Source organism: Thunnus albacares, chromosome 8 (genome assembly GCF_914725855.1).
Source record: "Thunnus albacares chromosome 8, fThuAlb1.1, whole genome shotgun sequence".
NCBI classification, from domain to species: Eukaryota; Metazoa; Chordata; class Actinopteri; order Scombriformes; family Scombridae; genus Thunnus; species Thunnus albacares.
The window spans coordinates 11,044,081-11,072,025 of NC_058113.1; the positions used below are offsets into that span (position 1 = coordinate 11,044,081).

Here is a 27,945-nt window from a genome sequence, read left to right on the forward strand (position 1 = left end):
TAGTGTCGCCAAAGATGTCAGCCAACAAGATTAAAGAAGCCAGACAGTCCTTTGGTTCTGGTGCTTCATCTCTGCAAGTTGTATGGTCGCCTAGGACTCCTCTTGATGCATTCACAGAAATATTTATGTGCAACTTTTTGACTGATGTTCAGAACGTATTAAATTGTTGCTCCTGCTTCAGGCTAAGAATTAAGGAGGGCTGTATTTGGACATGGCAGCTGCACAGAGGCAAGGCTGGCTTAGCTTATAGTTTGTGAACTAAATTATTGGAGATAATTGGGGATAAAAAAAAAAGAATATTCGGTTAAATATGTCTCAAGTTTTTTTTCAAAGGGCTGCAATACTTTTGAAATTCTACAGTCTCCCTTTATACAGTGTAATGTAGTGATGCTTTCACAGTCACGCCTCACAAATGGGTTTAAGCTACCAAGAAACTTTTTTTAAAAGTGTAATGATTTGAATAACAAGCCACACAGCATAACAAAACATAACATTGAGTACACTGTGAGTATGAAACAAGTGCAGATACTTTGGTATGTGATGTGAAAAGAGAAGAGGAATCCATATTAGTCCTTATGTTTATTACACAAAAAGAACAGCAAAGGCATCACCTTCATCATGATATGATTCACCACTTTGACCCAAAAAACTGTACCACTCAGCTGAGTAATGTCCTGATATGTGACCATTCAGAATTAGTAAAAGTAGAAAAAAGGCTTGTCATTTTTTTCTTCTCAGTAAGCATCATTATCTATTTTATGCACAAAAGCGGGCTCTCATGAATGAAATTTAACATTACATTTTGATTGGAAAAGATCAGCAATGAGAGGACAGCAGAAATAAATGCCATTACAGACAATGCATTTAATTTTCAAATCAAGAAAATGCATATAAAGAAACCAGCCTTTGGTACAAAGTTATAAAAAAGGAACTCACATTTTAATCTGTCGATATCAAGTAAATACGCATGAAAAATGTAAAGCCAGTCGTGAATGTAAAGCAAAATGTTTTTGTCACAGGCAAGGTACAGTTCAGGCATGTACTGCAAGTATTTATATTCAAGAAGGCAGAAAAACCAACACTGCTTTATCCAGCACACTGAGAAAGTGACGTTAGGAGAAATCTTTGCTCCACTGCTTTATATCTGAATCCAACATGATGCTGCATATTGTGTATGTAACATCCTATTTTGTGCAAAAAAAAACCCCACACAAAACATAATGTTGCACACAAAATACAAAACAGTACATCATAAATACATCATACTGTATTTTGTTTGGCTGAAAATGTGTACACCATTTGAATATGAGCTAGCATCACTTTAAGGTGTATATACAGTATATAGAACGGAGGAAAATAGTGAAGGGTCTGTTGTTGGTAGATCTGCAAGGCTACACTAGTCAAGGCTAGAATCCTGAGCATAGGATATCCATTCAGATGGCTGGCATGAATGAATGATGCTTTGGATGTCATTATTCCTTTTAAAAGTGATGTTTGAGGAGATGCATGATGCCTGGAAGGATAATCAGAGCATACTGCTGAATAACTGAAGCTTCTTCGGATCCTTTTCTTGCCTTGGTCAGCTTGGCTCCACTGAATGCCACATACATTCTGAAAGTGAGTTGGCGAACTCACAACTAAAGCACTTCTGAGTCTGGGGGAGTGGAGATCAGTCTGGGTTTGGTATGTACAACAGTAATGGAGAGAAAAGGGAAGGTTATCACTGAAGGCTTCTAGTTGTTCAAGGTGAAGATCAAATGATGACGGTCTCTATGTGAAAGGCGTGTGAGTAGGTAAAGGAGGAAGTGTGTTTCTGGAGCGGGAAGGATGGAGGTACGACAGGGGTGGTAGAGGGAGACGAGGAGGTGGAGGAGGAGGAAGTGGGGGAGCGACTGGCCCATCGGGAGGGGAGGCGTCGATTGGCTGGGCGGGCAGGCCTCGAGAAGTTCTTCTGGACGGAGGAAGAGGAGAAGCCAGACTCTTCTTTCTCCTGTGGAGAAACAAATGAATTAACGTTTAGGATTATCACACCGTTCTATCAACGATCAAATTCAGCCACTCAGATACTTTACATTGTGTCACGTGTTCCATCTGTAGTCTTCTTGACCCTAGAGAAGACGACAAGCATACTTCAAACAGGAAGACTGATAAATTCAGCCCTGTCCTGGGAAAACAACAGGGCAAAGAAGATGATCCAATTCCTTTCGGTTAAAAGAGAAAAGCAACTGAATTAAAATACCTTGCACGTGCTGCAGTTCAACTGCCACTTCACAGGATCTTGTAATTTTATTTTGGAACGTGCTCATCGGTTAAGGTTAAACTAAAGTGGTGCCTCTAATTACATTCTTTTCATGAGGTCAAATAAAATTGGCTTGATAATCGTTTCCACAATTTCTTTAACATTTGCATGACTTTAAAGCAGCGTAACCGCTTCAGCTTTCTTGCTCCCTGTGGTCTGCCAAGGGCATTTAGTCAGCTGGCTTCTTCCAGATACATCTGTAATTACAACACAAAGGCCAGAAAAACACTTGCACTGAGGCCCTGTGGAAGGACTGCAAGATGAAAGTTTTTTTTAAATGGAGGGACATGAGGGTGATAGACCTCCTGCCAAGTTAACTTTATATGCCACAACATCAGTTCCTTTTGTTAGGAGCCTTTAAGCAATGGAATGGCCCAGATGCACAGATTATAATGGAGGCTTTGGCCTGCTTCTGTCTCTTAGCACATACCAGAAATAAACAACATTCCCACCGGAGCTGTCCTCAGTCAAGGGCAATCGCTTAGTATTTCCAAATGGAAGGGAACAGAATGAAATGTGCAAGTTCATCCAGGTGCACTAGTGTAACTGGCCTTAAAAATATAGTTTGATTTAATTTCATTTTAGTAATAACAAAATGTCAACTACCCACCTGCACTGTAAGCTGTATCTCTGTCACTCCCATGACATTGTGGCTGCTGAGTTGTGAATGTGTGGTGTGTGTCTGTGAGGTGTGTGAGGGCTGTGTGTGTCTCAGAGTAGGAGGTAAGGGCAGAGGATGTGTGTCCAGCATGTCCAGTTCTGTTGCGTTCTCCTCCTGCTTGACGCTGAGGTTAGGACTTGAAGTCATTTCACTCTGTTGGCTCTGGTTCTGTTGAGCCCGGGCTGCACTCTCATAATTCTTCAGAATCCTTTCCACTGCCCCGTAGTTGGACCTGGATCCCTCGGGCCGTGGATACGCAGCCAGAGTGAGGGGCTTCCAAGGATGGTCATTCATCATTCGAGGTCCAGGTCTGGAAGAGTCAGACTGGGAGGAAGGAAGAGATGCATGCTTTGGCTGTGTCTGGTGCCCTGGCTGTGTCATCTGTCTTTGTTTGTTCTCAGCAGAGGGCTGCTGGGGTGAGACACCAACCCTGGCTGGCTGAAGCTTTGCTCCATGGGGATTCTCATTCTTGGAGCTGGAACCCTCCACATTCTGACCTGGCTGGGTATTTGCAGGCAAGACAGTCTCAGAAAAGGGAGCCTCTGTGGCTGCTCTGTGTTGTGTTTTCCTGGAAGGACTGCTTGCTGTTCGAACTTTGTGCTTGACCTCAGAACGGTGTGCGGTTCTCTGAGAGGTTATCGTGCTTGCTTCCCTGAGTCCAGCCTGTGACTGTTCAGGTGAAAGGCCAGACGGGATTTCCTGCTTCATTCTGACTTTTTGAACTTCAGCACCACATCTGCTTCGCCTCGGTTGGACCTCGGGCTTCTGATTAGGGGAATCCAAGGTGGACAGAGATAATGTGGCTTCAGGATGTACGCCCATGGCACTAGCAGTGACATCAGTACAACGTGGCTGAAATTTACTCTCCTTGGGAAGTAAAACCTCATCTGACGCACAAGCTGCTGAAATGGCTGGTTGGCAACCCACAGAGCGGGCATCTGTTGCTGTAAAACTGTCTTGCTCCTCTACGCCACGGCCCATCTCCGCCTGAAACAAAGTTCTGTTGAACTCAGCTGTTTTTTGTTCCAGCATTATGTTTCTTTTGGAACCCTGGATGTTGGGGCTGGTAGTTGGTATTTCCAGAGAGGACAATAGCAACTCTACAGGTAAGTCTTTGACAATCGGAGGTAATTGTAGCTCAGGGCTTTGTAAATTCCCAACACCAGGGCTGTAATCTGGGTCTTTTCCAGCACTCAATATGTTGACCTCGGAGAAACTTTTCTGGACAGTCCCATACGTAGACAACTTACTGCCAATGAACTTGCTTGCATCACAGGACCAGCGGCTGTGGCAGCAGCCCATGTTACAGTTAGAGCTAACGGGTACAGCGCACGATGCTACCACACCGTCTATTAAAACCTTTCCTTCATTTTCTTGGAGCATAGCCTCAAACTTCCTGACGATGGATGGACTGCTACACTTTCTGTCCACTAGAACACACGGGCTATGGCACTTCCTCACTGTCGTCATGGGGGATTCTGGGATGTGGAGTTCTGAGTCTGGATGGGTGGGGCTACTCAGATTCCAGGAGGAGGAGCGGGGAGGGATGGGCGGGGCTGCTATATCCATCTCAGACAGTACTTCAGGGCTTGTCTGTGTGTCATGGTAGCTGTCTGGATCAGTGGCACTCATTCTCCAGGATTCGTCTGGCCCTCTGGTGGCCTGCCAGGTGTTATCTGGTGACAAGCTGATCCAGTTTTCCCTCTCCAAGGCCCGAAGGTCTTCGTAGATCTGGCTGAGATCGCAAGGTGCTTCATCCGCTTCCAGTCCGGTTTTATCGTGCCCTTGCAGCATCTCCCTCTCCTCCGGGAGGCACAGGGATTCAGATCGATTCCTGAAGGGAATTAAACCATAAAATATATTTATTACAATTACTTTAATTATAATTTTTATCAACCTATTTACATATAATTTGCAACTAATTCCATTTGCAAGAGAAATATGTTAAAATATGATTTATAATTCACTTACTGCACTGAGACAAACCTGGCACTGAGATTATATACATAATAAGTAAATCAAGACAAGAACAGTGATTACCATGCTGTAGGTACAAGTTGGTGCCAGGAAGTTATCATAGCAAGGGGGATTTATTTACCTCTTATCCCCACTCTTCTTTCTGATCTCATACTGGTAGCTACATAGCTCCTCACTGACACGGGCGATCTCCTTCAGAGCCTGAGACAGAGAGAAGGGGGAAACAGAGGCAAGTTGGTAACTGTGTATTGTTGAAGTAATGTGCAAAACAAATGTAGGATTTTGAATTGATGGTCAGGCAGATAAAGAGGATTTTCTGATCAAAGAAACCAAAGGATGACTAAAACAGGTATATACAGGAGGATTACAGGAACACTGATGATCAAAATGTTTGTGACAAAGAAGCAGAGAAGGAAATGAAAGAAATTAAAAACACACTGATGTGTCTAATCTGTATATAAATACAGAGCTTATAGCAAATTTAAAAAATATATACTTTAAATGACTCACAGCATTGAGAGCAGTGGTGTTCTTCTTCTTGGTGCTGCCACAACTCAGCTCTCCCCAAAGAGGACTTTCATTTCCTTCAGAGCCATTTTTCTGTACCACTCCACATCCAGGGGCTCCGTGTAAAACAGCCTCCAGCTCCGATGTGTCCAATGCCTCCTTGCTATCAGTGACTGAGTCTTGCTTCCAAGGGCCTCTGGATCTCAATTCATCCACCAGCTCAGCTTGTAAATGGTCATTCTGATTAAACTGACCACCAACATTAAATTCACAGAGGCTGTCTGCCTGGAAACAGGCGGACTGTTGACTATCTCTCCCACCACTGCCACTGATGTTGCTGTTGTGACCCAAACCAGGTAATGCTGGGTGTCTGCTCAGTTCTGACTGACTGCTGCTGCTGAGCTGCTGGGAGTGGGAGTTGTCACTGAGCAGACTGGAGCCAGTGCTGGTTGAACGCATACTGAGCCGATGCACAACATCGTGCTCTTCCTGCCTCCCAGTGTCCAGTCCAATTCCTTCACGCTTGACCTTCACTTCACAGTACAACTAGAAATAGGGAGTAGAAAAAAAGAGAACATAATTTATTCAGCTTTACTAAAGCCTAGTTTTGAATGAAACAATCATTTTATGATGTTAAATGTATTCTTTAAGGATACATTTTGCAATAATTGAGGAAAAGCAATATTACCTTCTATTAAATAAATGATATTATCAGTAAAATGCAACACAAATTAACAAACAAAGTCAAGTTTTAATGAAACTATCTATAAGGTCACAAAGATACACCTTATGTCAGAGTAATGAGTTAAAAGGGGCTTAATGCATTACGACTGTACTTTCTGCAGTTACTCTACTCTCACTGGATGGTTAAAATGAGATGCAATAGTCAAGAATGAAAATATAAGACAGTATAAAGAATGTAAATGGCACAATAGGATCATGCAAGATATAAAACTAATGACAGCATGAGAAGTCAAAACAGCATTGCAACCAATCATACAAAGATATTCAGACCATAGAGGATTAAAAAAAATAACATTCAAAGAATTCTTTCAAATAAAATTGGATAACATCTGGCCTGCTACCATGGAATCCGAAAATAGTTACTATTTCATGTTGACTGGGCTCCCTTCCCATCACGCAATGTCTCGATTGGACTACTGCCTTTTAGCCTGCTTTATTCTTGCACTGTTTTCCTCTCTCATTTTCTGGTCTCGAAGGGGCAAATGAGAGCCACATGTTCTTTTCATAGCAAATTGTTCCAGTGCCTTAGCACTATGTCCAACTACTTTTGTATGGCCACCCTCATTAAAAACACCAATTTGCTCTTCGGGGCATGTCAGATTTTGTCTTGAGCTTGGTCATTGCCCATTGCTCTGAATTACTTCCCTTGCTCTCTTGTTATTGCAGAATTATTTTCACTCAATTGGCCGACAGATTAATCGATTGACTAACTGTTTCAGCTCTACTTCTCATATTTCCCCCACCATAAATCTATGCATGCTGAAGTGAAAATCCATCTTACAGACTAAAACAGATCTAATCCTAAATTAGCTCTGATAGAGACAATTATGCATATTTCTAAACATGAACATAACAAGAACCCCCTTGATGATGTTTTGTTTATTCACTTCATTCAAAAATGCATGAACATGGATGGTACTAAGGGCACCATATGAACATAAATCTCATTCTCTTGCATGCCAGCTTCCCTGTTTACACCACGGCAGATCACAGACCGTCTCATTCACTGCCTCTGTTTCAACACACAGAGATCAGAGAAACAGCAGAATTCTTGCCCTCCTCCTCCCACTCCCTCCTTTCCTCACACTCTGCAGCTGCACTGATCAGGGATATTGTTTTGACAGTGTTGATGGTGAGCAGGATGTGTAGGAGGGACGATTAACACACTCGGTGCATAGGAAGCTAAGTATTATATACAAATTAAGCAAAACTCCTGGCAACGATGAACCATGAAATATGCGTAGGATCAAAAACTTGTAGAGAAGTTTGGAACTGAACATACCCTTGAGCTCTTTCCTTTATCTATAGTTATAACTATCCCCTTACTTTAACCTTTACTCTTGCCTAAACACAATTTTAACTATAGTGCTAAGCCCAAACCAAATCATCTTAGCAACGTGTAGAAATATTATAATTCAGCCATCTTACCTCTTCTATTTTCTTTTGCATATCTTTTAGCTGGCTCTCCCATTCCCTCCTCTCCACGTCAAACCTCTCCAGCAGCTCAGCTTTCTCCCTTGACCAGTCTCTCTCATTGTGCTCCAGGCGACAGCGCAGGTCCATGGCCGTCGAGTGTGTGTCTGCCAGGAGCCTCCGCTGCGCTTCCCTCTCCCGGCGGAGCGTTGAAGTCTCGTCGTGCTGCTCTCGATTGCTCCGTGACGCCACAGTGCCAGGACCTGCTGCTAACTGGACCCCTCCGCTGACCAACTCAGCACGCTCTCTAGCCTCCAACTGAAGAGAAAGAAACAGACAGGGAGTTCAGGAGGCACAGAGGAGGAGAGTGAAGGGAGCAGGGAGATGGAAAGGCAGAGTGGGGGAGACAGTGAGAGAAAACAGTCAGTGGTGATAAAGGGATAGATTGGAGGAAAGGAGGATGAAAGCCAGATGACAAGAGCAGCAAGGCAGAGGGAAGAGAAATTGTTAAAAGTGGAATTAAGAGAATGAAGGAGCGGCAGGAAGAGAAGGTGGAGGAAGTGGGGGAATAATGCACCACAGGGACGAGTGTGAGTGGGTTCAGAGGAGGGAAGAGGGAGAAAAGATAGAGGATTGAAAGATGAAAATATCCTGTGAGAACTCACACACGGGGTTCATGGGTTCAGAGTTCAAGTCTCTTTTCTATGGTTCTTCACTAACACAGGATACAGTTCAGGATGCGGCAGATTTAGGCACAGCAAAATATGTCTGCAGAGGATGCGTCCTCAGTCAAACAACACTCTCACGTACTAGATTTTCTAGAAAACAGTGATACATGCAGACACAATCTCTCAATACAAATAAGGCCAAACTCCTGATTCTTTTCAATATTTCTTATTATTACAAAAATGCCAATTTGATTAGGTCAGTTTGACATTTTTGTTTTAATGAGAATATTAGTATAGTGCCACTATTCAATGTCCTTTTCAAGTGAAAAGCCCTGGGCATTTCCCCTGGGAATTTCACTCCGTAAGGGCCAAAAATTTGAGCCAAAAACATGTGATGACTTTAGAGAGAATGAATGAGAATAAATAAGAGAGTCTGCAAAACTATGCCCCAATTAAGACTGTGCTACTGAGTCAGACTCTAGTTCACTGTCAACAAAGGAGCAGAACAACAGACAATTTGATTACATCAAAGTTTAAAGCCTAGTTAGGCTGATTTGTACCTTTAGATAAGATAATAGTGTTGGGAAAGCTATCCTGAAATGTCCTCTAGCTCCATAATAACATAATGTAATTCTTTGATTTAGAGGTAATCCTCTTTTAAATTGTTAAAAAATGAGGGTGTGTTTTCGGACCTAAATCTGTATATTCTGTGGTTAATATGTGCATTTTTGTTGTTAGTAAAAAAAAAGGGGGAAAAATGTTGGCTTTAGGCCTGGAATGAGCCCAAGACAACGCCTGTGCATGTGCATTTACGCATGTGCCTCTGTGTTTGTGTGTGTGTCCGTGTGTGTGTGTGTGTGTTAGAAAGAGGGAGAGAATGCATACGAGCATGCCTGAGTGTGTTATTTCAGTGTTCAGTCACAGACATCGACCAAAGCCTTCTTACAAGCCCCGGTCATGGTGCTATTTCTGCCTGTGGACTGGGGTCAAGAAATTATGGTGTAGAAAAACAAGTGAACCCTTTCTGTCTGCCTGTGGCTCTTCTCGAAGTTATCCACAATTACAGATTGGTGATGATGGGTACCGTCCACAGTCTATTTAAACATACAAATATAAACAAATAGTGAAAGTGCAAAAACAAGATGGTTGGAGCCCAAATAAAGAGCTTAAGTCCATTTATCATTGACAGAGAAAGCAATGGCAAACTGGCTTCTTAAAGGAAATTCTGGAGGAACTGTGCATGCAAACAGGGACCCAGCATCACATCAAACACACTCGTGCACACACACACAACTTAAATTCAGTCTCGACGAGCCTTCTGCAGCTACTCTTGACCACCCTGTCTGTCACTGTATGGCACAGGGTATATAAAGGTAACTGTGTCACCACGGTGACCCACTATAAATAGCGGACACACAGCCTTGTACAATGTCACATTCCTAGGGGAGGTGGGGAGACGAGGTAAAAGAGGAGGGGGAGTTGGCTGCTAAGGCCGAGTGAGATGTCTCCTAGCCAGCAGCTTTCATAAATCATTGGCATGTCATGTGGAGAAATATGCTTGGAAATATCCGGCCTAAGCCTTCTTCCTCAGACCTTGGATGCTTGCATGGTATTTGGTGGTACAAGTGCCCGAAAAGGATGTTACAATATACAGTAGATACATTCACAGACATAACACCCTGAGGAAAGAGGTGTGTAATTAAAATATCGAGTAGAACAAGCAACTGGTGATAAACTGAAACCATGTTGATGCTAAATCGATTCACTTGGGATTAGACCAAACAAGTCACATTTAAAAAGAAATGGTGATGTGGCAACACTGTTTGCAGCTTAAAGCTTCAGTTTTGTGACCGATCAAATGACTAACAGAGGGACTGCTAATCGTATCTAAAAATATGTAAAAAATGTAAGACTTGGAATTTTCACGCATGAAACTGTACTTATAAGGCAATTACATGCAGTAGCAATTTAGTCTCCTGATTGAGAACAGATAATGTCTTCACTATGAAGACGAACAAATGCCATTTCACTTGTGGCTTCTCTTAAAATTCCAACTCACAGGACCCAGGAGCTTAAAGCCCTTAAGCACATCCTCCATACACTAACTTCAGGTTTGTATAATACACTTGGCTGCTTGGATAATCCTCTACAGTATTCTGGCTGCCTCCCTCCAGTTGTGTGCTACCGCTTTCAAAGTCTCTTGTCAAAGTGCAATAATGAGCGGACGAAAGCGAAACAGTCCAGCTAGCTGTGGAATGCTAGCAGGTTCATTCAGGTTTCCAAGATTTAGGTTAGACTGCATGTCTCATTCAGCTGATTGCACTGAATGGCTCTTCTCAGGCAAACATGCTAATTCTACCGTTACTTTTCAACTCAGCACTATTCTGGATTGTCATCAGCATGATCACTATCAGAGTTCAACTTGCCCCAACAATTACCTCCTGCCTCCTCCACATCCTCTGATAAAAAATGGGCTGTCCTCTGCACTGGTGAAGTGAAAGCAATGTGTGGAGTTTCTCATCTGTGTTGAAATTGTTCACATTTCACCTCGAAGTGAAATGAAGTTACACCCATTTTGCTCTACTGACCTCCTTGTATTCATTTGCATGCATTTCTCCAGACCTCTGAATCGCCGCCCACATCTCTGATTTGTTCAGCAACTGATATATAAATGAATGAAGTGAAATGATATGGCCATTCAGTCTGAATTCCCAAAATCATGAATCTAGTCTAACATCAGCAGCCAAATTACATGTAATGCTACTTTCTCAAACTAAAAGAGACCAAAATTTGGTTATAGACCTGTTGCAAATGTACTCTAAAGTCTGTAAATTAGTCATTTGATTCCTGAGCTACAACTGATTTTAGAAACCTTGGACTTGATGTATTCTGAACCTGATGAGCAGCCTTAGATTAGCACTTGGTAAACATGTACCCAAAAGTATACACTGTGGCAGGATGTGGTATCAGGACAAAACAACTTTTACAAATGGAAGCTAACCCCACCCAGCATAGCTTCATCCCAAGTCACATTTCTCTTGGTCTGTTTGTGCAATCAATATAGGAAAATCTATTTGAGTGTCTGCATGTGTGTGTGTGTATATGTGTGTGTGTGCATGTTCCATTAAAATTTGGTGTCCATGAGTGAGAAATAAGTGGATTTGGTTGTTTACACATTGTTTGTTCATGCACATAAACAGACTACCATGAGCACTTGGCAAATATATAAAGAAGAGAGACATCTCTTCTGTCCCAACCATGTGTGTGTATTGGCAAAATAGTATAAGCTCCTGGAGTAGATTAAGCCTCCTTCTCCAACTGCCTCACAGGGTTTTACAAACACAAAGCAGAACAGTAAATGTCTGTTTTTATAAGGCTCTTTGTCAACTACACTGTAGCAAGGCCTAGCGACCAGAAGGACAAAAAGAAGAGCTGCACGGTAACATTGTGCCATCTACTCGCACAGAGGAAATGACATTATGGCGGTTAAAACCATCTATGTGTGTGTGAGAGCTGTGATCTGGTAAAACTATGCTACCGTGTTGCATTCCCACGTCATCGTGTCATCAGTCTTCTTGGCCAACTGCTCTGCAGTATCATCGCGCCACCTTGTTAATTTCCAGCACCACATTATGGAATTTCAGAGCTGCATCACTTGACTCAGAGAAGCACTTGATTTTTCTTCGAGCTTCAGAGGACAACAGAAGGAGAGAGCTGTGCGGATGGGTGAATGCACGACCAATCAGGTTTAAGTTTGTGATAGGAATCGGGGCTCAAGATAAAGAGATTGAAGTCGCAACATCACAAAACTACAGATATAACAAGCACAGAGACACGAAGAAAGAGAAAGCACGCAGATAAATCTGACTCACTGAACAAATTTCACAGAATTAAAACTTTCCATTTTTTGAATGAAATGTGAAACAGCCTGATTAGATTTGGACAGACTTCTACTTGAGGCCAACGAAATAAATCCATCTTCTGATATAACTACAAAAAAAAAAAAAAAAAAAAAAAAAAAAGCTAAATCTCTAAAGCCGCATTGCTTTGAGGAATAACTATGCACGGTCTGTCAAGTGATCCATGCAATGCCTGACACAGCGTGGCACTGGTATGCAAACTTAACTCTGAAAGTATTCTCTGCCCATTTCAAGACACGCTTAACAGCAGCTGTCCAAAGTAACAATAGGTTAATATTTCATCTGCTTACAGAAAGCTGTTAAAAGCCAAGCTGAGTGTCTGTGTGTCTGGCTGTGCTGGGATAACCAAGTTCATCTCCTCAGTGCAAATCTTTTGTCTAAGCTGAGGGCTTGAGTTGGATGAGTTCCAGGGTGACTTATCACCCTGCCATGTGGGTGGCAAACATGGCCATCCCAATTTACACCAAACTACAAGCCAGACATCCAGATACGAGAGAAAATACACATAATACACAAGAGGAGCAACTTAGAAATTAATCAAAGAAAAACAGTTTATGTGCAATATGTGTTGCTACTAAACAAGATTAACGTTACATTGTTTTTGGATACTTGCATTCATATTGTGTATGCACATAAAAATGTATGAATATACACACACATGCACTAACACGCTGCAACTGACAAAATACTTTTTGCAGATGCTTTTAAATGCACTACCAGATCCAACCCACACATCATCATCACCGTCATCAACATCCCTCAGTTACCTGTGCAATCCTGCATTGGAGCTCAGCCTTCTCCAGCTCCCAGGCACATCTGTCTCTGGTGTACTGCAGCTGGAGCTCACTCCTCTTCTCCTCCTCTCTCTTCACCTCTGCCTGCACTTCCTCCAAAACCGTCTTCAGGTCCAGCAGAATCCTCCGGTTCTCCCCTCCCTGCATGGGAAAAACAGTGTTGGCAGCAATGTCAACCAAATATGCCAGATGAACTGTGTCTGCCTTCCCAAATTGCACAGTATATCATTTTCAACCAACAACAGCAAATTACTGAAGACTTAAGGACAAACTCAATACTTAATCATATATTGATGCATACACTGGTATGTCAAATTATCACATTTTGAATTTGGAGCCCTGATATATAATATTCTGGGAATATTATAGATAGCTGTAACACAACACAACAAATACATTGTTAAAAGAGTGCAGACAGACAGGACAACGTTCACTTTTCACAGGACAAGTAAATACTTCCAATTACTTGTATGTCAGCCACTTCTCTCAACAATGATTCCTTCTCGCGCATCCATTCTCCTTTTTCCTGCACGTGTCGCTTTTTCAAATCCTCAAATTTCTTTTTGAGCCTCGTGTGTTGTGTCTGCTGTTGCTGCTGGGGTTCGGGACCTGGCCACATTTGTCCCCTGAGGACTTCGAGCTGCGTCCCTGCTCCACTTTCTCCTCCGCCCGGTGAAGTAGTACCAAACTGGGTCTCGTAGAGCTGACTGAAGACAGTGGGCGGAGAGGAGATCCTCCTCAGCGGGCTGCGGCTTTTGCCCCTGCCTCTGTCTGTCCTCTCCATCCCAGAGCACGGTACAAACTCCCATCCCTGAGACGGGACGTAGCCCCCACCAGCACCGCCCCCACCTTGCAGCCCCGAACCGTTCATAAACGCAGTCCACATTTCTCAGCCGCATCAAAAGAAAACATTAAAAAAAAACTTAACAATGTAAATTAGATTATTAAAAACTGATCATGAAGATATTTTGCAAGTGTACATTTCTGCTCTATAATGCATACGTTCAAATACTGCAGAAATGGCTACAGTTCAACACCGTTTTTTCAGTTGGTGACCGGTGGCATAATAAAAATTATCCAAACCCGGCCAAGTCCCCCGTCGGCCACACAGCAGCGCCCAGGCCAGCAGTGACCGCTGTGCTGCAGGCGACGGGACTGGACTCGTTGGTCCCCTTCATGTCTTCGCAGGGACAAGGTCAAGCCCTCATTGTGGTGCCCGGATACCCACGGTGTCCTGTTTTGTCTCTGAAAGACCTCCTCACTGCTACACCCATGCGTTGTTTTCCTTTTCACACGTTCATATCGAAATCTCAGGACGCACTGTGTCTTTTCTCTCCCCCGCACGGAGTCGTCGTAGGCGACAATCCAGGGCTGGCAAAGACAGACACCCAGTAACCACTCCGGCGCGAATGGGAGAAGTTCCCAAAAATATCACGGGGCACACTGATGTAAGAGCAGCGGAGTATTTTTACCCCTTGTAACCAAGAGTGTGTTTTCCTGAAGACAGATAGCGTCTGAAGAGGTACCGGAGGAGCATCCATTAATCAACACCGGGTTGCTCTAATCACGTCGCAGGATACTACCTTACGCTGTATCCATGGCAACAAATCAAATTTACGCACAGTGCGCTGTAGTGGACTGGATGGTCAAAAATAGCAGTCACCCCTTTCAGAGGCAACAAACTTCACTTATGGTCTGGGAGCAGTAATGTCTCACAATAAATGCAAATATAAATGGTAGGTATCTTACCTGTAAAAAGACGTGACAAGTTTCATTTCTCCTCAACCCAAAATGTCAAATGTCGATCTGTTTATCCGTCGCCACGATGAAAACGCAGTAGCAGGGATACTTCCAACCATTTTCATCTGCTGTCTTAGCGTGACAGGGGGATGACTATCACGAGGAAAAAGACGAGGGGTGGGATTCTCTTCATTTTGATTTAAGAAACATAGATAGCCGCTATTATGTAGGCTATGTCTATCTGTAGCGTCAAACCTGGAAAAAGTAATGCGTTACTCGCTACATAGTAACTGTAGCCTAACGCGGTTACTGTTTTCTGGTGTCCGTTTGGTCCATCTGGCTGAATAGATCCTTACCTCCTCTTCTAATATGATCCTGGATAATGGAGGTCCTCCTTCAGAAACAGCCACGAAAGCCTACATTTCAGCCAACGACATGAGTAGCTGAAATCAAGTCTCAACTGGAATGCAGTGGTTTAGTTAAAAACAACTGGAGAGCGACAGCCTACAGCTGAAATGATGCTTTCATTAACGGGAATAAAATCTCTCTCTCTCTCTCTCTCTCTCTCTCTCTCTCTCTCTCTCTCTCTCTCTCTCTCTCCACATCCACATCTCCACAGCTGGCCCTAATATGTGACGTAAATCATCCCACCGGTGGGATGAAAGAACGATACACAAGACACCGATTCCGCCCCCGTCCTGGTGGTCAGGTCCGTTGGTCAAACAGATCCACCACCAACACATTTTTTACACACTCCTCCATGTCACATGTAACCACAATCCAAATATGGGTGAACTGCCAGAGCTCCTGGTGTAGAGGGATCATATTCTATTGGAGTTTTGGATGATTTGTCACATATTACGTTGACATTTTGTCATGACTCAGACAGTATATGACACTTGCCTGTGAAGAACTTCCAAGAGACATAATGTTTGGTTCATTTTCAGATTTTGTGTGTGTGTGTGTGTGTGTGTGTGTGTGTGTGTGTGTGTGTGTGTGTGTGTGTGTGTTAGTATCAGTCATGACACAAACTTCACTCCACATAAAAACCTGTTTTTTAGTTCTTGATATTTTGGAGAAGCATTTGGCAACATTATTGATGCTGATTTTTAGCATTTACAGTAAAGTTTTTCCACAACATTTATAAATCTAATTAAAGGCCCTGCACTCCCACCCAGGTGTTTTCAGTTAATGTGGCTGATTAGACCTCTGCTAAAGTTGAAATTGGACTAAGCTATGCAGAGAATTACAAGATGTCACCAATCCCTGTGTACTAATAAGAATAGTGTAAGATGTCTTTCCCCAATTAGTTCAACAAATTAACAGGGAAGTGAGACAGATGTCAATAAAACATAGTTGGAACACACCTACACAGTCCTGAGAAGAAGTCTAATTAGGCATAGTAAGTGAAAACACCTGTGTGGGTGTACTTTGGGACATAAAGACTAAAATTTTACAAAACTGCAACTTAAACATAGATTGTCTGCCAAAAGCACACGGTTCACTTTAAGTGAAAAGTTGAGTGACATACTCACCTAATTAAAGCTCCACGGTCACTCCAAGGTGTTTGGTCTCCAATAAATGTTGAAAGCATCTGAGTAGATGAGTGGCGTGCGTCATACGTGGAAAATGATAATATCCTGTACCTTGGGTGACCTCATGTGATGTGTTCAACATAACAGAACTGAAATGAATGGATATGCTAAAATAATAATAAAGATGTACATAATATGATATTGATTATGTGCTTTACAGAACAAAGAACAGGGTGAAAAGGAATACCAATTTGAAAATGGTGGCATAAGAGAGTGAGGAAAACAGAACAAGAATGAGGATCAGCAAAATAATGGGCTGAAACATCTTGATGGATGAAAGTTAAATGAAAAGGGGAGGGGAAGAAGAGGGGCAGATTGACAAGCAGTTAGAATACAAAATGTGCATATTAGACAGCACAGAAATTACAGTCGTCTGTGTATTTGCATCATCTTACAGACAGTGGCTCCTCTGCCTGTTTATCCTCCTGCTTGGGGACATCCAGTCGGTCAATGAAGCTCTGCAACTCCTTCCTGAAGGCTTTCATCTGAGCATTGATGCGATACAGGAGCTCATGCTCTCTGATCCTATGGAGAAGAGGCAGAGTATGGGTGGACTCTCAGTGAATTCATGCATGAGTTGCTTTAAAAATCACAATAAAGACATACTAAGGAACATCTGATCACTTGAAGCCCTCATGTCTTCATTACCTGCCACCTTCCTCATCCTCATCCAGCCTGGCAAACAGCTCCCCGTTGGTGACGTAGACGCGAGCCTCAGCGATGATAGTGCTGGTGTCAGCGATGAGCCTGTCGATGGTCCGGCCCAGCCTCTCCGCCTCGATGCGGATGTCTATCATCTGCTGCCGGTCCTTCAGGCTTCTGGATAAAAAACGGCTGTCCACGGGTGAGTACAGGGAGCGTGTCGGGGTAAGGCAGCGGATGTTCCTCACCTCGTCCGAGTCACTCTCCCCTCCAATAGGGCCCTCGCGTTTGCGGTGGGGCGGGAGGAGGCGAGGGGAGGAAGCCGAGGCTGAGGGGGTGTCATCGTCCCGCCCTCCGTCGCTCTCTGCGTCACTGTCCCGCGGGCTGCCTCGGATGCCCAGGTGGGAGGCCAGGTCATAGCGCTGCATGTTGGAGAGCAGCACGCGGTTCTCATACTGGAGCTGCATAACTTTGCCACTCAGTTCATTGATCTGCAGACGTGCTGCTTTCAGCTCCTCCTGGAGGGCCTCCACCTTAGCGGGGTCAGCTCCTCCTGGGGTTGAAACAAGGCAACAATGAAAAGTGGAACAACTCTGCAAATGAGAAGTTAATGTGAAGGTCTTGGAGGCCTTATGAAACACATTTTTCACCTGATACAGATTTATTAAGCGAAAAGAGAAGCACAGTGCAGCTGTTTCGTCTCATATAACAACGACTTACTGAGAGACAAAAAGTCAAAAAAAAAATCAAAATAAACAAACCTCCTCCATGTCTCATTCCAGCTTCATGCGATCCAGCCTTGTACTTCAGTTTATTAAGCTCACTTGTCACCTAAATGTGAAACTGAGTGTTAGTATGTGTATTTAGTGTTGTGAGTATAAATAGTTCACACACTTGAATTTCTTATGCATGAGGCTCAGACAGCAGACAGCTTTTATGCAATGCCTCAAAGTCACTGGTGATACCAAAAATAGCAACAGATAGACAAGGAAAGAGGAGACACTTATGAAAATTACATCTTACATCTCTGAAATTAAAGCAGCCTTATGTTACCTTGTAATATCAAAAAAAAAAGCATACGTCATATATTATTTACAGTCTGTTGTAATTTTGATGGAATTTATTTAAAGTTTAACAGAGCTTAACAATGCATCAAATAGAAGGCAGAGAAAGTAGAGAACAGACTAAAGAGGAGTATATCTGTGCAATTATCATTTATTACATTTATTAAGACATTACTGTGGATTCAGTCCTTGGACCTGACCAGAAATCAGTCATTATGGGAGTGCATTCTACCTTTTTGTTCTCCTCTTCCACATCTGCTAAATTTCTGCGGAGAAGTTCTGCCTCATCTTCCACCAGCTGAAGCTGCTGCCTCAGCTCTGACAGAGCCTCGCCCTGCTCCCTGCACTGTTGACCTCCACTGCCAGAGCTGTCCACTCCTGCAGCTGCCATACTAGGAGAGGAGAGAGAAGGCATCAGTAACTGTGGAATTTTCTTTACAGAGTCCTCTTTTCTATTCTGTTTTTGCAAAAACAATAAAATATAATTTGTGTTGTCACAAATTATAAATTGAATTTTCCTATGAAGGAAAATAATGCAAGAGTGCCAAGTACCTGTCCTCCCTCATGTCATCCAGCTCAGCTTTCAGTCCCCTGTTCTCCACCTCCAGCTCCACAATCTTCCTCCCCAGGATGTTCGCCTCCTCCTCCACCAGGCGTAAGCGGAGTTTCAGCTCTGATTCGCGGGTGGTGGGGGGTCCTCCAGCCTCACCTTTAGGCAGAGGGCTGTCCACATCCCCGTAGAAGGAGCGATACTTCTGCAGCTCCTGCTCCAGTCGGTCCTTCTCTTTGTCGATCTTTGCCATCTTTTTCCTCATCAGGATGGCTTCCTCCTTGATGAAGGCTAGCTGGCATTTCAGATCCTCATTTTCTTCCTATGAGGAGGGAAGAGAATTTGCTTTTGCCCATTAGTCTTCTGAGAGGTTCATATGGGAAAAAATAAACTTGCAAGTGTTTTTCTTGTCTAAGTTCGTTTGGTAGCATGCTTTAAAAAAAAAAAATCCTAGGAACAGTTTCATTGTCTCAGCACATATTGTTATGGGGTATCGGTCATGTTCTCCCTTCATTATACTTTCATTCACAACAAATTATTACCTTTTTTCTCTTTCTTTTCTGCGCACTACATTTTGTTTTTAAAATGTGAATTGAATTGGAAAACAACCTCATTATTAAACATCTCTATTGGAGTTTATTACTTCATAATCTAATAACATAAATGCTGACTCACCTCGATCGGTGTCTGTGGAGTCTTTCTCTCTGCTTTCTGTCCATCCTTACTTCCTTTTCTTTTCAATGAGAGCTGCAGGGAAACAGTGGTTACATCATCATCATCATCGGCTCACTGTTTTCTTCCTGACAGCAGTGATATCATCACTTTATGGACTCTGAAGGCTCAGTAATGGAAAAGCAAGACTGTATCAAGTCATCCTCAAAATCATTTCTGGTAAAATGTTCAAATTCAAATCTCGGTGCTCTCAATGTAGGAGCAATGTTATAGCCAGCAAATCATTTTTAAAAAACTTGCATTTTTTTTAGCCCTTTTGTCATGTTTGTTTTTATGAATGAGCATCTCACAAATCTTAAAGGGATATTACGACATACATCTATTATGTCACTGCTGGGCAGCGTGAGCTGCTCCACTAATAGTAAACAGGATACTGCTGGCATTGTGATATTATGATTAACCTGGTTAAATGAACTGAACCAAACTGTAGTATATTACACTTTTATTTTACTGTGCCTTTTACTGAGTATTTATTCAATAAGAATAATAACTTGTTTATAGTGCTTTTAAAAACAATTTAGGAAGCTCAGGATATAATTAGCACATGTCAGACACCATCACTGCCTTGTAAACACTATGTCTCTGTCTGTTCACCTTCTCCTCAAATGCATTTATAATATCTTCAAACTGACCTTGTTCAGGCCACAATTTGCATTGCACTTCCCTAAGTACACACACTACATATGGTGAAACAAATGAGTACACACACTCTCCCTCAGCCCCTCACCTCTTTGGCTTTCTCCAGCTCATTCTGCAGGGCCTGCTTGGTGACCTCCACCTCTATCAGCTGCTGCCTCAGCTTCTCATTCTCGTCCTCTGTCTTTGTCCTCTTCTCCTCCACATTCTCCAGCTCATGGTGCAAGCGCACAGACACATCCTTTGCCACCTGGGAGAGGGACCAAGACAGGACAGACAGGGGAAAGAAGGAATAGGAGTCATTATTAATCATGATAGAATATATTAGAGTAGAAAACAGAGATCAGAATGATGCTCAGTCCAGCATACACCCACCTTCAGGTCTTGCTCCAGACTTCTGAGCAGTTCTCCATCCACCTGGCCACTTTCTGTAATCCGGAGCCTTTTCCTCTCGGCCTTCTTCAGTCGATACTGGAGAATCCGACAGTTCTTGTTGGCTCTCTCAAGCTCTCTGCGCATGTCCTGCAGCTGGCAGGCGTCTTCCTCATAGAAGGTGTCCCGCATCTCATCCATCTCTGCCCGCATCTCCTCGATTTCAGTCTAAAAAAACACGGAGGAAGAAAGTGAAAATGCGTCACGAAATGATTAAATCCAACATTTGGCTCAATAAAGAAAATTGCTCAGGCCCCTTTAAAAACATTTTTTTGAAAACAATGCCTGTAGCACTAAAGCAGTCACCATGCAGCCTGCATGCAAATACAACAGGTGCGTCTATTGCGCACGATGAAATTACATATTCTAAGCGTAAATCTAAATTGTCAAGCTTGGAGCATGTTACCAATTTACCTTTAGATCATCGTTTTCATCCTCCAGCCTCTCAATTTCATCTTGTAGTCTCTGGTCTGGCTGTGGAGCCGGTTGTGGACAGTCTGGCTCCGGGGACAGCTCCGGCTCTGAGGCCGGCGGAGATGCTGATTTCGCCTGCATCTTTGTCCCTTTCTTCCCCAAGCTTTTATTCAAGTGAAACTGAATTAGCTCGGATTGCAAGCATCCCTCCTTCCAGAAACCGGGTCCGCAGCCTACTGTGCCTTTGGAGCTCTTCTTACTGCCGCTCGTCGCCGCGGCGGCCTCCCCTCCTCTCGGGTTTTTGCTCCTCAGTTTGGGGGATTTGGATGCGCAGGGCTGGTCGGAGACGACGCGGTTCGGATCTGCTCTCGAGGGTGAGGAGGCATCAGTGACGAGGCGGGTGGAGTCGTCGGATGTGTGGATGCCGCCTCTGTCTGCCGCCGCCGCCGCCGCGGGCCTGCTCAGCGTCGGGCTTTCAGCACCAGCTGCCTGGACAGCAGCCGCGCCTTTGATGGCAGGAGCCCCTCCTGCCTGCCGCTCCCTGCCTGTGGAAACGGGAGAATGACCTCGGCTGCTTCTCCCTCCTCCTCCTCCTCCTTGTTTCGACGTGATGGGCTTTGACGAGTTGCTGCCCTTCTGTGTAGCTTTAGCTCCACCGTCTTTGAGCCCGGCCGGGGACGACGACCGCTGCTGCTTCCGGCTGCTATTGTCTGGCTGCCGCGACGAGTCGGCAGAAGATGGGTTCATCATGGTGTCAAAGGCTCAGCTCATCCTCGACAACATCCATCCCCTTCCCCAGTATCCCTGTGGCTAGAAAACAATTATTTTAAATCAAAGTTCAGCCCTATTGGCTAAAGATGGATAAGGTCTAGGCTAGATTACATAGTTTATCATCTACAGGTCCAAGTTTGTTAGCCTACTTGTCAGACACTGAAAAAAGAATGGGAATTACACATATTTATAAAATACACAATGCACGGGCGCATCATTTTAGATGGGGGGGGGGGGGGGGTTATAGGCCTGGGCGAAGCTAATTACTGTCAGTGGAAAGCGCCCAGAGACAGGTACGTGACCACCAGTCATTATGCAGCCCCTGCTTGATTAGATGTGTGTGAGATCAGCTGCAGCTCAGGCAATTAGACAATCCACATTTGCGTCATGTGTGCTGCCGAAAGGGCAATGAGCGAGTGAGAGGGCAAAGAGAAGGCAATGTCATTGGCTATTAAACCTGCAGCCTTCCAGCCAATTAAACCGCGTTGCTTGTTTAAGTTGACAGAAAGCAGTTTCTGAGTGGCCTCTTATCTGATCCTCCACCGAACCATGCTGAAAGAAAACAAGGATGACCCAGCTTCTTGGAGCCATGAGAGTACAGCCTACTGAGGAGCCGTTTCCTGTCAGCCATCATCATACTCCTCATATCCAACATGCCCGATGACTCATTACTCAAATGGATGGAAGATGAGCTATAAAAGTGCCAAGAGCAACGGACACAAAGTCTCTTTAATGCATCTATTGCACAGTTGGCTCCGTTTGGGCATTTTTTCTTTTGTCTCTTTTGTTTCAAAAGCATCAAGAATCGACTACCTGTCACACAATCTCTCTCACACAATCTCTCACCCAGTGCTGATTAAATAAACACCATTCATTTAGTCTAAACAAGAAAAAAAGCACAGCTCAGTGTAAGCTAAGTTATTGCCCGGAGTGTTTTCTAGAGATAAACAACTGGGAGCAGCAACAGTAAATCAACCTATCTTGGAGGCCTGACAGTACAGAGCATAATGTGGACCACAGGCAGACATTTGCCCTTCATACAGGTTCCAATAGTCACATTCATCAAAAACACGCTTGTGCGCTCAAAGAAAAGGCATCACCAAGTGGAAATAACAAACGTCCAAATGAATTTCTTACCTTTTTTGGGTGTTTTTGTCGGATGTTGAAGGGTGACGGTGGTGATGGGAATTAAGGCAGAGGGGATGCTGACTCGAGCGCCTCCCGACCACCAGCCAACCTGTTTCAATATTCATGACATTACATCATCGCAAGGAGGGCTGGGGCTGCACGCAGCAGGCTGCTCTCATTGGAAGAAGGCAGGATACACTCTGTCCTGCTCTCTCTCTCTCTCTCTTCCTCCCTCTCTCTGTCCCTCTTTCAACGGTGATTGGATGTAGCTATTGCAACTCTAAAATCACCTTGTATTCAGTCATTTGAACTGACCTTGATTCATTGACTTGACCACTACAAAGCTTGTGACTGTCCAAAAAAATTATAATAGGAAATTCAATTGTATTTGCCTACATTTTGACTCAGATGAAGACACAGTGGTGTCAAAACATTGATCTGTTTGCACCATTAAAGGCTGCAAATCAATGCTCCAGGCCTTTTTTCTTCTGAAGTTTGCCGTCTTTGTCATGAGAAGCACCTGATTCAGCTGCACGTTGCTGGAATATGTGTAGAAAATCTCTTTTTTACCAAGCAATTCTTTTCACATGGTACAGCAATGCCCTTTATCCAGACAGACATTATGACTGACTCATTGTCTGATGGGACACAACAGCTGTCACTGAACAAGGACGAGTGCAGCATCTGGTCGAGAATTTAAGATTTTCAGCACATGTAGAAAGTGTGTTTGACTGCTTTTTCCAGTCAATCATTCCAGTCAACCTTTATTCATTTTTTACAATGATGCATGACCCATCTGTACATTTCCTTCTTATCCCTGTCTTAATATACAGTAAGAACATCTTAAAGTATCTGACATATTAAATCAAGTACACCTGATTATATGTGGTTATAATTAGGCAATGATTTGATTGGGTAGTGTCCATACAAAAGTCTCTTGGCTGCTGCCTGCTCATCTCTCATTTTTCTCTCTCTCACAAGACCAACCAAAAATATTCTTACACGAATGCCCAGGAATCATTAATCAAACTATTTAGTGTGGGAAAGGAGACTAACCCTTACTTAATGATGTCAGGGGATAAATAAAAAATTTAATTTGGAATTCCTCCTGCCAACTCATTTCTTGCAGAATTAGTTTCTTTCAGGACAGGAAATGTGAAATTAGAGAGGATTAGGTTTGAAAACAGGTTGCTGTGTGAGTTTTTTCCACTGGAAATGGTTACTGAGGAGCATCTATTCTGTCTGGAAAGAAGCCTGACTCTCCCGTGCTCCTCATAAACTCAAGGCATCGTCACTTTGATTGAATTATATTGCACCAGGCCAGACTCATCTGACCATTCATTTGGGTTTTTTCATTCTTGGCCCTGTGCCAGTAGCTTTTGTATAACCTGAAAGATAAATCACACACACATTTGAAGTTCCAGGCTTGAAATATACCTTAAAGGAGGTGGACCGGTTCTGCATGCATCATCTCTGTGTGAAGCTGAATAAAATAACAAGTGTGTTTGCAGGAAGTGCTAGGGATAGAAGTGGATTGAAAGCTAGGATTTGCTCTGCTCTAAAAGTTTCACGGCATGGATTTTAGCATTCTGTCTAGGCTTCAGTAACCACAGCTCTTAGCCTCTCTGTGCAATCCATTTGCCTCTGTCACTGTAGGCTTTTATAACACTATATCTTGATCCATTCAGAAACAAGACTGCTCTCTATTATAATCACAGTTTAATTATCAGACAAGATGTTACCAGGGCCAATCAGCCAGCTTTAGCCAAAAACAATGATCCACTTTCTCTGAATAGGATAACAGATGTTTGGGGTTCCTTTCACAGTGACACACACACACACACATGCACACACATGCACACACATACACACACACACACACATACACACACCACTTCCCCCGCTATCCTCTCCTTATGCCCCAGGACTATTCAATCATTTGCTTGCATTAAAGTGACAGATGTCTGCATCATGGAGGCTCCCATATGCCAGACAAGACGACTAATTCTGCTTTGTCTGAAGTAAAATAGAAGGTCATTTTTGGCTGAGGAAGAGAGAAAGAGAAGACATTTTTTCTCTAATTACAAGGAAATCTTTAATTGTCTTACATTTTACATGTTGTGGTCAGTTTACATTTTGATACTGGAGTGCTAATTATCTTTTTTTTTTCTAAATACTATATAATGTATAATATAAGCACTAATTTCTGAATTATCCCTGAAACAAGTTGACTTACTGTATCTCTACTCAGCAGCAAAAATGTTCACTTGTTAAAGACTTGATGTGAGACTGAATGACTCGTTGAGGTGGTGATAATGACCCAGCTCACTCACCAACAATTTGTTATATAAAGTATATTATTTTATATGTGCCCATCTATTTGGGTAGTAATGCTTTTTTATTTCCCAGTCCTTAATCCCACACCATGCACTGGTGAGAGTTATAGCTATGAGGACAGGCTATGAGAGAAGGACTGTGAGTGAGAGAGAGAGAGAGAGGGGGCCCTGATGAACATCCATCTAAAAATAACACCCTCATTCATTTCAAACACACACAAGTCTCTCATTCTCACTTTCTCTATTATTCACAAACACTCCTACCCTGGATCATCACAGTAACACCATGTGTAGAGAGGGATCCCAGGTGCTGAAATTGTCGCTGTTACACATCATCAGGAACAATCTGCAGCATCATGTTGTAGTTTCCATGCTGAGTTTCATAATTTTTTAAACTGAAATGTACCACTTGTGGCATTTGGCATTTGTATCACTTCAAATGCCATATATTTTTGCATCAATGAATCCTTCCCACAAAGAGTTTGATACATTAGCATAATTTCTAATATTTTCCACTCAGAATTGGTTGGATATTACCTTAAAATGCAATCAAAGTTAAAGTGTAAACAAATCCATTTTTCTGTAAAAGAATGTAGAGCAGGAGAAGAAATATTCGCATAAGAAGAGTCATATACAGAAATGTTCATTGCTTTATTATTTATTAATAATCATTCTTAAAATGATCACACGCCACAGATGAGGTAATGAAAAATCATAATTCTTTAAGCCTTCTCTGCAACCTTCCCTGACTGGTAAGCAGTAGAAAGCTTTGTGAAGTTAGTGCTTTATTGATCCAATACGTCTCCCTCACGAGGCATGAAAACACGCCTGTCTCCAGTCTCAGTTGTTGTGCTCCAGATATCAACTGAGTTTCTGACAGGAAGGAAAATGGTTGCCTTGCTGTGAAATCCACAGGGGAGTATACTGAAGGAGGCAGCTCTGCTGCACAGATACAGGCATACAGTATGTTCAAATTGTCAAACTGAATTACACACACAGTTAATACACATACTGTGTATTTAGTCCAGGTGGTCTAATTATGTGGTGTGTGAAGGTGTAGAAAAGTCATTTTGTTTTAATATAACACCAACATAAAGCATTTGATTGACTCATACATTTATGAGATTAGGCCAAGAGTTAAAGCCAACACACAACACATGACTTAACGTACTTATGTTATGACTAAGGGTGCTAAGTAGGTTGGTATTCTTTCTTGGTTTAAATCTGATATTGTGCACATTATAAAAAATGTGTGTTGATTTACTGTTTGAATAACACTGCTGGGAATTTAAGTGTAAAGGAGCTTTTGAGATCTCTGCAGAACATCAACTGTATTGAATTGTATATTCACCAAGTTTTCATGCAACAGAAGAAAATATCTGCCAACCAGAAGCGACTGAAGAAACAGTCATAAGGATATGGGGCTACCATCCAAGGGAAAGGTTGCTGATGAGGTCATGGTTCTCTGTTACCAAGTTATGAAATGATTGCACTGGGTTGAGGAGTAACACAAACATCATCCATGTAATACCACTCTGCTAGTGGAGGCCTCCCACTCATAAACTCTGCGGGGGGATTGCACACACACACACACACACACACACACACACACACACACACACACACACACACACACACATATAAATGTGTTTCTCAATCTCTCTACCTATTGCGCAAACACACACACACACACACACACACACACACACAAGCACCAAGCACACACACAAACACACACACACAGACACACACACAAACACGCACACACACACACACACACACACACACAAGCACACACACAAGCACACACACACACACACACACACACACACACACACACACACACACATATCCTCCACTCACCAATCCACCTACACACACACACACACACACTCACAAAAGCACTAAACCCTGTTAAATAGTTTATTGCACTGGTGCTGTTTCCCACATAGAGTCCAGCTGATTCAAGAAGCAGGAGGAGGGGGGAGAGTGGGTGGGCATGGGAGGGGTTTGGGATGATGAGGGGGTGGGGGAGTCAGACAGCTGCTGTGTACAGTTACCATGGAAACCTTTGTCTAAAGTCATCAAAATGGGAGGAGAATTCAACAGAAGCAGTGTTATAAATTAATATTTAAAAGGTTTTTCTCTTATTGTAAAAAGGTTGGCAGAGATTTGCCTTTGGCACTGTTTTTTAAGTTTCATCAGTCAAGCAACATTTGACTGAAAACATGGCAGACATGGCAGACATGTCATGGCCCCACCTTACCCAACTCTGTATTGCTGCAGATTCTGATGCTTTTTTGTTACACAAATGAATAACTGAATTGGTAGAGGGCTTACAAGATGAATTAAGAAATGTAATGTAGATATCACTACATTAGCAGTTTTGATAACTGGACAAATATGAAGATAAAATTATAAGATTGAGAATGCATTACAACAATTATACAGAAATTTTACACTCACATTTCTATTTCACTGATTGCAGGACATGTGGGTAAAGCCAACAATTATAGCAATAAAACTCAATTTGTCTATTTTGGCTTCAACAAGAAGTAGTATTCACAAGAAGTATTCCATATTACAATGAAAATACCCCCATAAAAGTAAAAGTCTTGCATTCAAAATATCATTTGCAAAATGTTCTTAAAGTAAATATCAAGTATCAGAAATAAAAAAATATTAATTATGCAGAATGGCCCTTTGTAGAGTGTTATATTGTTATTGCTTATGCATGAACATATAAGCAATGTTTTAATGTTGTAATTAGTTAAGGTGGAGCAGATTTTAACGACTGGTACTTACACTCATCGGCCACTTCATTAGGTACACCTGTACCATCTAATGCAATCCAATACAAGAGCTCTGCCATAAATTCTACATTTACAAAGCTTATACATTTTCAGTTTTTGTTGACATTGT

The 27,945-nt window shown here is 42.8% G+C and overlaps 1 protein-coding gene and 1 long non-coding RNA gene across 8 annotated transcripts; one reads left to right on the forward strand and one right to left on the reverse strand.

Moving 5' to 3' along the window:
* Nucleotides 1-566: 566 nt before the first annotated feature.
* LOC122987185 (protein SOGA3-like) lies at nt 567-22,779 on the reverse strand. Of its 7 annotated transcripts, XM_044358929.1 has the most exons (12): nt 22,697-22,779; nt 20,789-21,598; nt 20,318-20,542; nt 20,034-20,192; nt 19,250-19,321; nt 18,577-18,896; nt 18,257-18,416; nt 17,722-17,791; nt 16,967-17,513; nt 16,714-16,843; nt 16,259-16,379; nt 13,013-13,124 (listed from the first exon to the last, which is right to left on the reverse strand). In XM_044358929.1, the coding sequence occupies exons 2-11, from the start codon at nt 21,536-21,538 to the stop codon at nt 16,263-16,265; spliced, it is 2,550 nt and encodes an 849-aa protein (XP_044214864.1). In that variant the 5' UTR covers nt 21,539-21,598; nt 22,697-22,779; the 3' UTR covers nt 13,013-13,124; nt 16,259-16,262. The 7 variants fall into 7 exon arrangements, with proteins under 7 accessions (XP_044214863.1, XP_044214859.1, XP_044214861.1 ...); XM_044358931.1 differs by lacking the exon at nt 22,697-22,779 and having other exon boundaries at nt 13,004-13,124; nt 16,259-16,317; nt 20,789-22,056; XM_044358930.1 differs by lacking the exons at nt 13,013-13,124; nt 22,697-22,779 and having other exon boundaries at nt 16,286-16,583; nt 20,789-22,056.
* Nucleotides 14,631-16,947, forward strand: LOC122987186. The gene is made up of 3 exons (XR_006404469.1): nt 14,631-14,719; nt 15,343-15,432; nt 16,716-16,947. It is a non-coding gene; the product is annotated as an uncharacterized LOC122987186 (long non-coding RNA).
* Nucleotides 22,780-27,945: the final 5,166 nt, after the last annotated feature.

What these genes read in the sequence shown, in the direction of transcription:
- LOC122987185 (XM_044358924.1), bottom strand. Translation starts at nt 13,869, where the DNA reads ATGTGGACTGCGTTTATGAACGGTTCGGGGCTGCAAGGTGGGGGCGGT. An exon ending in AAGAAGAGTGGGGATAAGAG is followed by an intron (nt 4,795 to 5,058) that starts GTAAATAAATCC and finishes AATTCCCTTCAG; the next exon opens with GAATCGATCTGAATCCCTGT. An exon ending in AGATACAGCTTACAGTGCAG is followed by an intron (nt 1,991 to 2,909) that starts GTGGGTAGTTGA and finishes GTTTCTCCACAG; the next exon opens with GAGAAAGAAGAGTCTGGCTT.